This window comes from Antechinus flavipes, chromosome 3 (assembly GCF_016432865.1).
Source record: "Antechinus flavipes isolate AdamAnt ecotype Samford, QLD, Australia chromosome 3, AdamAnt_v2, whole genome shotgun sequence".
In the NCBI taxonomy this organism is placed as follows: domain Eukaryota; kingdom Metazoa; phylum Chordata; class Mammalia; order Dasyuromorphia; family Dasyuridae; genus Antechinus; species Antechinus flavipes.
Window position 1 is genome coordinate 167430614 of NC_067400.1, and position 14067 is coordinate 167444680.

Consider the following 14067-nt stretch of genomic DNA (forward strand, 5'->3'; position numbering starts at 1 on the left):
ATCTGCATAAAATTTTTGGCTTCTCTTCACACCACAGAAGTCTGAATTTTTAATTTTTATTTTATGAAGGGTAATATAAAATTTGGGTTGATAGTATATAATACAACACATATATTTTATGAATTTCTGAGTTTCTCAATTTTTCTGTAGTTTTTGTGTGTGGTCTTGCTCTTGCAAAACAGCCCCAAAATTCCCATTTAATTTCTTATTCTGACCAACAATTACGACAACTATGATAGGGAAAGTCACAATGGAGAAGAGATAATTGCAAACTTTAACTACTTTTAAAAAGTCATTAAGAAATTAAAATCCAGAGAATTGACATTTTTGTAGCTGGCAATGAGTCTTACCTTTTAGTCCTTGGAAACCTGGAGAGCCTATTGGTCCAGGAGGACCTGGCTGACCAGGGGTTCCCATTACTCCCATCTCTCCCTTAGGACCTATGAGCAAAACAAAAGAAGAATAAATGTTACCCCAGATTTGCATGTAATTGACAGTTTTTCACTTGGCCCAGAATATTCAAGTAAACAGGCATCATTTCACTTAACAATTTTGGGGAGGAAGAAGAGTTTACAAATATGACTTACCTGGAAAACCTGGAAGTCCAGGAGTCCCTTGTATGCCAGGAGGCCCAGGTAATCCTATTTGACCTGTTAAGCCAGGAAGACCTGGACTTCCCTTATCTCCTTTGGGTCCTGGCATATCTGATCCTGGGAATCCAGGGTAACCCTTCTCTCCTTTGATTCCAGGAGGACCTAAAATAAGGCAAAAAGCAAACAATCTTAACTTGCATAATTAAGAAACAGCCTGTTAGATAGTTCACTTTTAATTGGTAAACACTGTAAGAAAACACATATGCCCCAATTAAGTATAATTAACCTAAAATCTACTATATCCCTAGTAGAAGGAGGTGAGCTTAAAACTAATTATCAATAGATAATGATTCATGGATTCCCACTGTCCTGGTCCTCTTTATTGTAAGACTATGAAGGAGCTAAAGATTGAGTCTGCTCATATATCACTGCCCTAATTTAAATTACTTACTAATAAACACTACCACCAAGAAAGCAATTAAGAAAATTCACTTGCTTTCAGTTAAAAAAATATAAATGATATGATAAAAATTCAAGGATGTTTTACTCATTTTCCTTCTAATGGCATATATTGCAAGCATATGGGAACGAACATTAACTTAGATAACCAATCAAATTATTTTTACAAATTGAAATTATTCTCTTACTACATTATTAGTGGAGTTCTGAAATGGTCTAGCCTTCCTGGCAAACAATTTGAAGCTATGCCCAAGAAGTTACCAAACGATTCCTATCCTCTGACTCCTATATTATTGGTCAGGTTTCTACATCAAAGAAATCCAAAAAGAAGAAAAGATCCATATATGAATATGATAGAATACTATCATGCCATATGAAATGACAGATGGACAATGACAGAGGAAACTAAGACCTTCATAAATTGATGCAAAACAAAGGAAGAAGAATCAGAAGAACAATTAATACAATGATAATGTTACAAAGAAAAACTCTGAAAGACTTTATAACTCTGATAAAAATAAAGATGAATTGTAAATCTAAGTGGATAAACATGAATTGTACCACTCACCACTTGCTGGAGAAGTAATAAGCCTTAAGCTTTAAAATGCAAGATGAGACATACATTTTTAGACATTTACCAGACTATACAGCTGTAGCTATGCACTGAAAGATTTGTTGTTGTTGTTTTTTTAATTTTTAAAATAAAATAAAAATAAACTTTAAAAAGGATTTGTTTTTCAGTTTTATTTGCTCAATAATATGTGTGCGTGGGGGGGTGGGGAGGAAGTTAAATAAAAAATACTTGAAAAAGAAAAATGAAAAAATTATTTTCTTCAAATTCTGTTCCACCCAACATATTATTTAGATTTATGCTTATCCTTTCTTTCACTCACATAGTGAAAAGAAACCATAGTTGTCTTTTCTCAACTACTGACAGTATAGGGAACTCTGAATTACCTGCTGATCCTGGTGGTCCCTGTCCTCCAGGGGGGCCCATAACTCCAGGAGGGCCTATTCCTGGAGCACCAGGGGCACCTTTTGGGCCTTGGATTCCTTGCAGCCCTGGGTCACCTAAAGAGAAGAAACAAAAATTGTAAATCAGGAACTCCCTGCTTTCCCACACATAGGTAATTTCAGAAAATGCATTCATTTTGAAATTTTCTCTTTGAAAACATTACCTCTGGCTCCTTGTAGCCCAGGTGGCCCTATAAGTCCATGTTCTCCTGGGATCCCTGGTCCACCAATGTTCCCCTTTTCACCAGGGTGTCCAGGAATGCCGGGAAGACCTGCTGATCCTTTGGGACCTGGGAGACCCACTCCAGGCTCACCCTTGATATTAAAAAGAAAAAAAAAAAGACAAGGCAAGGTCAATTTATAACAAATGTAACCAGGTATTCAGACTTTCCCTGTGTCAAGAAAAGGAATTTAAAACAGTATATTCCTGGGAATTTTAGTCCCAGACTGTATTATTTTCTTCTCTAACTTTATTGTTTCCAACATGTTTTTTCTGGGCCTAGAACTTCTAAGGTCTTTATGCTGGACACAAATAAATAACAAAATGCAAAACAATTGCCTTCTCACAAGTGAACTGATACCTCCTTAACCTTCTTAATAAAGGGTTCAGATTCATAATAGGACACCATGCCTAGTGGTTTTTTCTGCCTTTACTCTGCTATCTTGGCTTTACCTTCATAATTAACATTTTTTTCAATGTTAATCAGTGCTTTTAAAGTATCCTTTAAAACATTTTATGACCTAAGGGCATTTAATAAGTAATGAGAATGAAAAAAAAAAAACAAATGAAATCTATAAAAGAAAATAAGCAATATAATTTTATTCAAATTATGTATTAGATAAGTGTTTGAAAATAAGTTATACACAAGGCAAAAAAAAAGAAAAAGTATTTTGAGTAAAGTACAATTGATTTCTGCTACAATATCAAAAACCAGTTCCCATGGCTTTTGGACTTACTGCATTCTTTTAAAAAATAATCTTAAAATTAATAACATTCCCTTCAAAGAAGTCTTTCCTTTGTCTCTCTATACTGAAAACGACTCAATTTTTGCACATTGTAAGAATAGTTAGTAACACGAAGTCAAGCTCTATGATCTTTGAATACTTTTTAAGGGCACACATTATTGATAATAGCAAAAATCAATTTGTGTTCCATTTGTACTTAACTAATCATATGAGACAGGAACATGTTAGTAATCATGGCCTGGCTTCTGGTTGACTACAGAGTTCTCTAGCAGGAGGAGCCTATGGAGGTTTTTTTCCCTAGCTCTTCACAAGTTCAGTGCCTAACTAAAAGACGAGTTTATTTAAAATTGTGAACTTATAGTTCTCTGTGTGTCTTACTGTCTTGCTCTTTTCTTTCTTTTCCAAATACTTAGTACAGAATGTAAAGGATGGGTTTCTTTTTAAAAAATACTGATAGGATTCATCTTTGGCTTTCCTTCAAGACAAACTACACTGCTACTTCCACTGATAAATAAAGCATTTTCACTGTAAGTAAATTCAACAAATATTCAAAGTTGCCTCAAAAATCAGGGAGTCTGGGAATTAGAAGGATTAGCATCCAACTACTCCACCTAGATCTAATTCTTTTAGGGTGACACAGAAAAAGAGAAGAGAGCCTAAAGAATGTTCATAGGCCCTAAAACCAGAAGAAAATTAGGCGATCACCTAGTTCATATCCCTAATTCATATCAGGAAACCGTGGCCCACAAAATAAAATGAGCTGTCCAAAGTTTCAAACATACTAAATTGTGGAACTCAGATTGGAGCCAAATCCATTGCTCATTCCACTTCCTCTAAAGTGAGGGCTTTAAGTGAAGGCTGATGCCAACAGAGATATGAGTCGATAGAATTAGTGTGCTTGATTCAGGGCAAGGAGTTGGCTCGCTCTTAGTATAAAGATTTCCATTCTCAGCCTGAGCACTTCACCTAATCAGACTCTGCAAAATGAATTCCTTCTGTTCTCAGACTCTGATATCAATTTTGTGTTTTTTGACATATATGATATTATTTTAATATTTTTCTTGTAAGATATGTCCTTTCCTTTGAAGATGTAAAGTAACAGCACGGTAGAAAGATTGCTTGATTTGGAACAAGACAACCTAGTCTTGAATCTGAGTTTTGTCAATTAGTAGCTATTAGTAGTCAATTAGTGAATAGATGACATTACCTCTCAGTTTTGTATTGATTAAGATGAAGGGTCTGGACTAAGTGACCTTCCAGGCTCCTTTTAGCTCTAAAATCCTAGAATCTGTCCCTATTTTATTTCTCCTCTCTGGTTATTCAGTTTCGAAGGAAATGTATCATGAATCATAGAATTAAAGAATTAAAGATGATAAGAAACTAGAAATAGCTTCACAGATGAGGAAACTGTATTTAAGAAAAATAAAATGATTTGGCCAAGATCATTCAAAAAGTTAATAACAAAGATAGAACTATGAGCCAGTTTCCTATCTCCCAGTCCATGATTCATAAAAGCACATTCACTTTCTTAATAAGAGGTTGTTGTTTACAGAATCAAGATATATTTTACAGCCTATTTGATCCTAAAGTGACTTGCTGAGGTATACTTTCCAATCATAGAGAACAATCAGAAGCACAAAAGTGTTGTTTTTCCTTTCCAATTAAAAAACAAAAAACAAAAGATGAATGTGAATAAACCAGTCAGTGAATAAACTCTACTTTGGAAGCAAAATAATGAAACTCTAGCCTATGAAAAGATGCAAGGTGATTCTTTAGTACATTATCATTGGCATTTTTCCTTTCTCAAGAACACTTTTTAAAACAATAAAAAAAGAACAATACTACTAACTTTTTGGCCTGGAACACCTGGATTTCCTGGTAAACCATCAAATCCTGGACGACCTGGATTTCCAGGCTGACCTATAGCTCCGGGTAAGCCATCAACACCTATTGAATAAAGCAGATCATTAATATTGCAACAGCTTTATGACCTACTGAACTAGGCCTGAACTTATCTGGAAAATTAAGCAGAGATACATTCTTTGAAAGCAAAATGTAAAGATAATTTATTTAGCTGGTAACGCCAGGGTCACCTGAGACACTGTTATAGGCACTTTACGATCTACACACCTCTTTTCCCCAAATCTATCCATTTTTCTTTCTCTTCTTCCTCTTTACCAAGCTACTTCTTTCTATTCTCCTTTCCCCAAATCTCCTTTTCTCCTGCTTTTAAAGTTAAGCATGATAGAAAAATTAGTCATCTAAAATTTATTAAGCTCTACTATGTAATGATGTACCAGGCACTGTACTGGACATAAGTAATCATAATTCAACCTCTCTGATAATATTCAAACCAAAAAAGCTTTATCATCCCCTGCTCTAGAAATATATAAATAATATGGAAATTAATGCCTATTAAGATGCCTGGGATCAGTCTTTGTGATTCTGTATGTAGAAAAAGGAGAGTTAAAAGGGTGTGAGTGTGTATGTGTGTGTTTATATGTAATTTTGTTTTACCCCTTGGTCTAATAGCTAAGGAAACTGGGGCACAGCGTGGCCAAATGGTATTATGTTCAGGGGAGTAGAACTAGAACTATAATCACATTGATATTGAGAACTTGCAATAACAAAATTCCTTCTACCAATGCTGGTCAATTCCTTGAATGACAACTGATCCATACCATGCAGACTAGGTTGTGTGACTAAGCAAGCAAACTAAACTATCAAATTAGACTGACCATTCTAGATGACTACAATTAGAATATAATAAAGGTTCTCAAAAAATAAATAAGGATAAATCACAATCAAGTGGGAATGAGGGAACAGGTAATTTTAGAATATATTAGGAATCTTTTCTCCATAAATAGGTTTCCTAGCCCTGAATCTGTTTGGATTCTCTTTCCTGGCCTTCCCAAAACATTTTCTTGTGAATTTTTAGAAATGCCATCCTGCTGCTCCTTCTGTAGAGAAAGGGTTTTTTGTTTTTATTTTTCATTTTTTTTAAGGACAATAAAGAATGTCAGCTTAATGGTGCTTCTGAGCCTACTTTACATTATACTTCATAAACAGATTCACCTTCCCAACTCTAAATTCCTTCTTAATCAAGAATTATAACTGTAATACTAAATGCTTATAAATTATTTCTCTCCAAATCACCAACATCTCACTTTTCCAAAAATCATCTTATAAGATAACCTCATATTTTTAAAAGAATTCTTGCTAGATTACAAAGTTATTTCATACTTATGGTCCTATTTTATTTCTACAATATTTTCCTAGGGCAGAAAAAGAAATTTATTATTAATTCATTTTACATTTGCAGCTAGTAGAATGGCCAATAAGAGAATTCCCAACCCAATGTTCTTAGTTTCAATTAAACTCATTTTTACTATTTAAAACTTTTACCTTTTGGTCCTGGGGGTCCTGGAAACCCTATTCCTGGTTGGCCAACAGACCCTTTTTCTCCTGGAGGTCCTTGTCTTCCTGGGCTGCCAGGAAAACCTCTGTCACCTTTAATGAGAATAGCAAATGGTCAATCCTAGCTAAAATTGGAAGTTTATCAGGCTTCAACTTTTAAAAGAAGTATAAATTAAAAAAAAATACCTTGGGGTCCTGGGAAACCTGGAGGTCCTGGAACTCCTTCTGCCCCTGGGGGACCAGGTAGAGGAACCACTTTTCCTGCTTCACCCTTAGGACCTGAAAAAAATTGTAAACACGAATATAATAGAAGGCTCTATATGCCAAGTGTAGTGTTTTTGCACCATCTAAAATATAATATTAAATTTATTAAAATGATAGTGAAGCCTATTTTCCCCTTTTCCCCTCCACTAATTTTCTACAATCTTTAAGAGAAAGCATTTTCCTTGAAATACATACCCATAATTATTTGCATCAAATCCTCAAAAGAGGATTAACACTTAATTTAAAATTCTATTTTTTTATAAGAATTACTAAGAACACCACAAAAAAATACAAATCTTATTGCATGCAAAACTATTCCAGAAAAAACTCCCAGCTATATATAACTTCATATTCAATTTGCTTGATTAGAAAGTTCTGAATATATTTTTAATGAATAGAGAATTAGTCAGAGATCCAACAAGTTTGAGTCATCCCCTACTATACTGGTTGTCTGCCTCCAGATAAGTCATCTAAACTCTGTTCTAGGCAGCTCTTTAGAAATGTAATGTTGCTGAGACAGTGTTATCCAGAGAAGGTGTTGACTATAAGAAGTTTTCTCAACCAGTGAAATCACAGATTTCCTATCCCTAAACCACCTTACTCAACAATGTCACATATATTTTCCTCTGTATCAGACTGAAAGCTATTTAAGATGAGGTTTTGTGTTATACCCAATTCCAGAGCTTGGCAAAATATCTTTTACATAGTAGGTACTTTCTAAATGTTTTGCTGAATGATGATGATGATGACTGATATTATTCAGTCACTTTAGTCATGATCGATTTTTTTGACCCTATATTGGGGTTTTCTTGACAAAAATACTGGAATGGCTCACTGTGAGGAACTGAGGCAAACAGGGTTAAATGACTTTGACCAAGGTTACAAAGTCAGTAACTATCTGTGGCCAAATTTGAACCCAGGAAGATGAATCTTCCTGATTTCAGGCTAACACTCCATCCATTGTACCACCTAGCTGATCCAATAATAACGATAATATATTCCTCTGAATCCTGCTGTAGATTATCTATCAATTCTTAGTTTGGTGATTGTTTTAAACTATCCTATCTATTCATTTAAAAAATAATGGTTGCTAATGAGATAGAACGTTATAGAAATGCAATCTGTATGTTTTGACAGTATTATGTTTTTTCTTTCTTATCAATGCTTTCTCTTGAGTTAATTAAACCCACATATTTACTCAGTGAAAAGCATTCACCTGAAAGTTCTAATGCATATTATCTCCCTCTATATACACGTCTTAACCTAGGTCTACTTTAGATCAAAATAGATATGAAAGAATTATGATTTATATTTCCTTTGCTCTATTTGGAACACTGATAATACTCTTTTAACCAAAAAGACGACTACTTGTAAACTATAAACAATAAAAGAATATATTAACTCAAAGAAAAAAAACATTTAGTAAATTTAAATATCACAGTGACTTAAATGAAGTAGGAAAAGACCTCTAACTCTAATATCTGGCTTTTATTTATGCATATAGCCTTACCCTGATATATGACTTCCTTTTCTCTCTGAGATTGCTTACTGATCACGATCTGCCCCCACACTAACTGTTTAGAGTTCCTAGAGAAAGACTTCTACACATGGAAACAACTCACATACTCCTAATAGTGATGATATTATAGGAGGATACACACTTTTCTTACTTGTCACTTAATTCCTGAGACTTTCCAAATGTGCTTCCCATTTATACAGAATCACACATTAACACCATTCACTTTTTTTTCCAATTACATGTAAAAATAATTTTTAACATTTGTTGGATTTTTAAATTTTTGAGTTCCAAATTCTCTTTTTCTCTTCCCCTCTCCTTGAGAAAGGAAACAATTTGATATACATTATATAGTCTTACAAAATACATTTATTTAAATATTAGCCATGTTGCAAAAGAAAACATAAACCAAAACAAAACAAAACAAAACAAAGGATATCCATTCCTACTTGCACTTAGACCCCATCAGTACTTTCTCTGAAGGTAGATAGAATTTTTTCCTCTAAGTATTGCTGAGACTAGCTAAGTCATTTACAATTTGACCATCTTCACAATATTCTTGCCACTGTGGCAATATTATCCTGGTTCTGCTCATTTCATTTTGGATGAGTTTAGTGAGGTATTCCCTGTTTTTTTTTTCTGAAAACATTCTGCTTATCATTTCTTATAGCACAGGAGTATTCCACAGCAATCATACACTACAACTTCTTTAGCCATTCTTCAAATGATAGCCATCCCCTCAATTTCCAAATCTTTGCCACCATAAAAGAAGCTGCTATATAAATATTTTTTGTAAATATCGATCCTTTTCCTTTTATTTTTTAGAGGAAGACTCTCTTTGGGATACAGCCCTATTAGTGGATCAAAGAGTGTATACTTTTAGAGGTCTTTGGCCATAGTTCCAAATTTCTCTCCAGAATGGTTGGATCAGTTTACAAATCAACCAATAATGTATTAATTCTACCATTTTTTCAAATTCCTTCAAATACTTTACTTTTTCTCTTTTCTGTCATATTACCCAAACTAATAGATGTGGGATAAAAGGCAATGAAGAGTTGTTTTAACTTATATTTTCTAATTAGTAGTTCTTTAAAAATTTTTTTTCATATGACTACAATGACTGAGTTTTCCTTCTGATTTCCTGAATTAGAAAATCATTCATGTTTTATAAAGTTTTTCTATATATTTGAGAAATGAGACCTTCATTAGAGAAACTTATAAATCCTTCCTCTCCTCCCTCCTCCTTCTAAGCCATACACTTTGACCTTATATTGGTGAGAGATGTTGGTCTATACTTAGGATCTGCCAAGCTGTTTTCCAGTTTGTTTGGGGTTTTTTAGCTATTTTTATCAAGTAGTGGGTTCTCCCAAAAGTTTGGATCTTTGATTTTATCAAACATGAGATTACTATGGCTATTAGTTATAATATGCACTGTGTACTTAATCTATTCCATTGATTAACCTCTTGAATTTTTAGTCAATACCAGATGGTTTTAATTATTTTATTGTTATTGCTGTTTAGTCATATCGGTTGTGTCTGACTCTTTGGGACCTCATCTGAGGTTTTTTATTTTGATGAACACTTTTTTGTAATTAGATTGAGATATGGTACTGTGAGACTGCTTTCCTTCACATTTTTCCCCATTGATTCCCTTCATATTCTTAACCTTTTGCTCTTCCAGATGAGTTTTGTTATTATTTTTTCTATTTCTATAAAATAATCTTTTAGTAGTTTAATTGCTATGGCACTGAATAAATAAATTATACATTAGCTCAACCTACCCTTTAGCAATTGATATTTTATCAGTTGTTTAGATATGATTTTATTTCTATGGAACATATTTTGCAATTATGTTTCTAGATTGTCCTAGGTAGGTGGATTCACAATTTTTTTTATTGTCTGCAATTTTTTAAATGGAACGTTTCTTTCTAACTCTTGCTGCTGGAGTTTGTTAGTAATAAAAATCTTGATGAGTTATGTAGATTTATTTTATAGCATGCAACTTGGCTAAAATTATTAATTATTTTAAATGTTTTTTAGTTGATTTTGTAAGTATATCATCACATCATCTACAAAGTGGTAGTTTTCTTTCTTCACTACCTATTCCTAATCCATTTCTTTTTCTTTTAGTGTTATAGCTAGCATCTGTAATATATTATTAAATGATAGTGGTGATAATACCTAGAATGGTATTGATGGATAGTGATGATAATGGGCATCCTTACTTGACTTGTGATCTTCTAGCTTATGCTTAATTATGGTTTTGGATAGATACTACTTTTCATTTTAAGGAAAGCTCCATTTATTCCTGTGCTTTCTAGTTTTTTTTTTTTTTAATAGGAAGGACTATTGTATTTTGTCAAAAGCTCTTTCTACATCTACTGAGATAATCATATGGTTTTTTTGTTAGTTTTGCTATTGATCTGGTGAATTATGCTGATGGTTTTCCTCATATTGAATCAGCTCAGCATCCCTGACATAAATTCCTACTGGTCATTATTTATGACCTTTATGATATATTGCTATAATGTTCCTCCTAATGCTTTATTTAAAGTTTTTGTATCAAAATGCATTATGAAAATTGGTCTACAGTTTTCTTTCTCTGTTTTTCTTTTTCCCAGTTTATATATCACTGCCATATTTTTGTCAGAAAAGGAATTTGGTAGAACTCTTAAAAAAAAAACTATTTTCCCCAGTAGTTTACACACTATTGGAATTAATAGTCCTTTAAATGTCTGGTAGAATTGACCTGTAAATCCATCTGGTCCTTAGGACTTTTTCTAAGGAAGCTCATTGATGGCTTGTTCAATTTCGAAGATAGGGTTATTTAAGTATTCCATTTTCTCTTCTGTTAATCTAGGAGATTTATATTTTTGTAAATATTCATCCATTTCACTTAGATTGCTAGATTTATTGGCATAAAATTAAGGGAAATAGTCCTAATAATTGCTTTAATTTCATCTTCATTGATGGTTAATTCACCTTTTTAATTTATGACAACAGTAATTTAGTTTTCTGTTTTTTAATCAAATTAACCAATAGTTTGTCTTTTTGTTGTTTTTTCCCCATAAAATCAGCTTCTAGTTTTTTATTAGTTCAATGGGTTTCTTGCTTTAATTTTATTAATATCTCCTTTGGTATTTGGGAGTTTTTAATTTGTTCTTTTTCTAGAGTTTTTACAAATTATATAACCAATTCATTGATCTACTTTTTCTCAGCTTTACTAATATAAATGTATAGATATATACATTTCCCCCTAAATACTGCTTTGACTGCATCCCATAAATTTTGGCATATTGTCAAATTGTTGTAATTCTCTTTAATGAAATTATTTATTGTTTATGTAATCTGTTCTTTCACTCACTCATTTTTTAGGATTGGATTATTCGGTTTCCAATTAATTTTTAATCTAGGATCCCATGTATTTTTAATGAATGTAATTTCTAGTGTACTATGATCTGAAAATGTTGCATTTAATACTTTAGCTTTTCTGTATTTGGCTGTGATATTTTTATGCTTTAATAAATAATCAGTTTTTATTTATATGTCATGAACCATTGAGAAAAAGGTATAATTCTTTGTTTTTCCATTAAACTTTCTCCAGAAATCTGTCATATATAACTTCTTTTAAAATCTATTCATCTCCTTCACTTCTTTCTTCTTTATTTTGAGGATATAGATTTATCTAGTTCTGAAAGAGAAAAGTTGAAATACTACACTAATATAAATTTACTGTCTATTTCTTTCTATAATTCATTTAACTTTTCCTTTAAGAAATCCAGATGCTATGCTATTTGGTACATATATGTATAATATTGCTATTACATCATTTGTCTATGGTACTTTCTAACAAAATGTAGTTTCCTGATTTACCTTTTTTTAATTTTATCTATTTTTGCTTTTGCTTTTGTCTGAAATCATGATTGCCACCTCTGTTTTTTTTTTCTATTTTAGCCCCTTGCCTTTATTATGTATGTCTCTCATCTTAAATGTGTTTCTTGTGCACAATATATTGTTGGATTGTGGTTTTTAAGCGACTCTGCTATTCACTTCTGTTTTATAGGTGAGTATATCACATTCACATATTTTTATGATTTCTAAATATGTATTTCCCTTCATATTTTCCCCTTTCTATCCTTTTCCCTCATGCTCTCTTTTCCCCCTGAAACTCCTCAAAAGTAATGCTGTTTGACAGAATTTTATACACAGTAGAATTTCTTTCAAATCTGGAGTTAATCCTCTTGCTGCCACTGCTTTATCAACTAAGATTGCATGATATTCTTCAATTTTGTTGTATTTCAGGAAATACGGAGCCCAAGGAGAAGGAGAGTAATGGGGGAGCAGCTGACTAGTGGAGTAGTCAGAACAAACACAACATTTATCAATTAAGTTCACCATCTTATATGGGTGCAATATATGATCAACCAAAATAATTATAATAGTAGCATCACAGATCACCATAATAGATATAATAATAATGAAAAAATTTGAAATATTTTGAGAAATACCAAAATGTGATTCAAATGTGATCACAAAATGTGATACATGATGTGAGCATGTTCAGTTGGGAAAAAATGGAATTGATAGGCTTGCTCAACTCATGGTGGCCAAAAAACCCTATAATTTGTAAAATAAAATATTTTTAAATGCAATATCTGCAAAGCACAATAAAGTTAAAGAAAATAAAGAGAGATTTGTTTGAACTTCTAACTACCTTAATAATGATAAAATTCTGAGAAGTTACAGCTTCTTATGTAGGAATTTAAACAGTTTTACCATATAGAATTCCTTATGATTTCTCTTTTATATTTACCTTTTTATGCTTCTTTTGAGCCTTATTTGTGAAAGTCAAATTTTCTATTAAGCTCTGGTCTTTTCATCAGAAATGTTTTTAAGACCCTTACTACAATCACATATCCATTTTTCTCCTGAAGAATTATGCAGAGTTTTGCTGCATAGGTGATTCCTGGTTACGGTCCTAGCTCCTTTGCTCTCATTACAATGAGACAGACTTTTTCTGCCAAACTTCCAAGTTTTCTTTGCCTGGATAATTGTTTCAACCCAACTCTATTTTTGGTTCTGTCGTTACAGATTCATGTTGAAGCATTATTTTGAAGGTAGATGTTTGGAGGAGAATTTGGAAGAGCTCAAGTGAATCCTTGCCTTTACTACATCATCTTGGCTCTGTGCCACCTTTAAATTTGCTCTTACAATATAAAACATTCATTTAAAAATCAGATAATATCAATATTAAGAAGCATAATAACAATTACTTCATATAAGGTCATGCAAGAGTAATTAATACATTATCAAGGGTATTATCATTCATAAATCAGGGTCTCTCCCATCAGTGCAGACATTATCTATGAGGGACAGAAACTTAGAAGAGAGACACATTAATAAGGACAAGCTATGATTTAGGAAAACTCATAATTCTGATTTTCAGGCCTTGATGTTCTTGGTTCCTGGTCTTGTTACCAAAACTATTTCTTGATTGGCTGTTTCCTTTTGGTAATTTCCACTCTGTGCAAATCTGTTTCTCACTTACTCTTAAATTGATGAAGCAATGATAATTACTCTTCAAAATGTCAGAGGAATTGCTAAACTATTATAATGAAAAGCAATTCTCTTAAGCTAGACAAATGCAAAACATCTCAGGTTGGCTATCTGGACAATGAACAAGATCTAAGAAAACTCTTGCCCCAACTAGATGCTGGTTTATTGTATTAGCTAATTAGTTGAATTAGTTTTTCTTATAGCAAAACAGAATTCACAGCAAAGCTTCTTATGTTGATTTTCTTGACAATGCAAACAAACTTATTTAGTTCTATACATAAT

At 32.6% G+C, this 14067-nt stretch overlaps 1 protein-coding gene across 1 annotated transcript in view; it reads right to left on the minus strand.

Moving 5' to 3' along the window:
• COL4A1 (collagen type IV alpha 1 chain) overlaps positions 1 to 14067 on the minus strand; it is a 193773-nt gene that overhangs the window by 41680 nt on the left and 138026 nt on the right. Inside the window, exons 27-33 of the mRNA XM_051984186.1 lie at positions 6636 to 6728; positions 6438 to 6542; positions 4882 to 4979; positions 2231 to 2381; positions 2010 to 2123; positions 588 to 755; positions 351 to 440 (exon numbers count right to left, since the gene is read on the minus strand). Coding sequence (XP_051840146.1) covers positions 351 to 440; positions 588 to 755; positions 2010 to 2123; positions 2231 to 2381; positions 4882 to 4979; positions 6438 to 6542; positions 6636 to 6728 — 819 coding nt within the window. The remainder of the gene's footprint in view (positions 1 to 350; positions 441 to 587; positions 756 to 2009; positions 2124 to 2230; positions 2382 to 4881; positions 4980 to 6437; positions 6543 to 6635; positions 6729 to 14067) is intronic.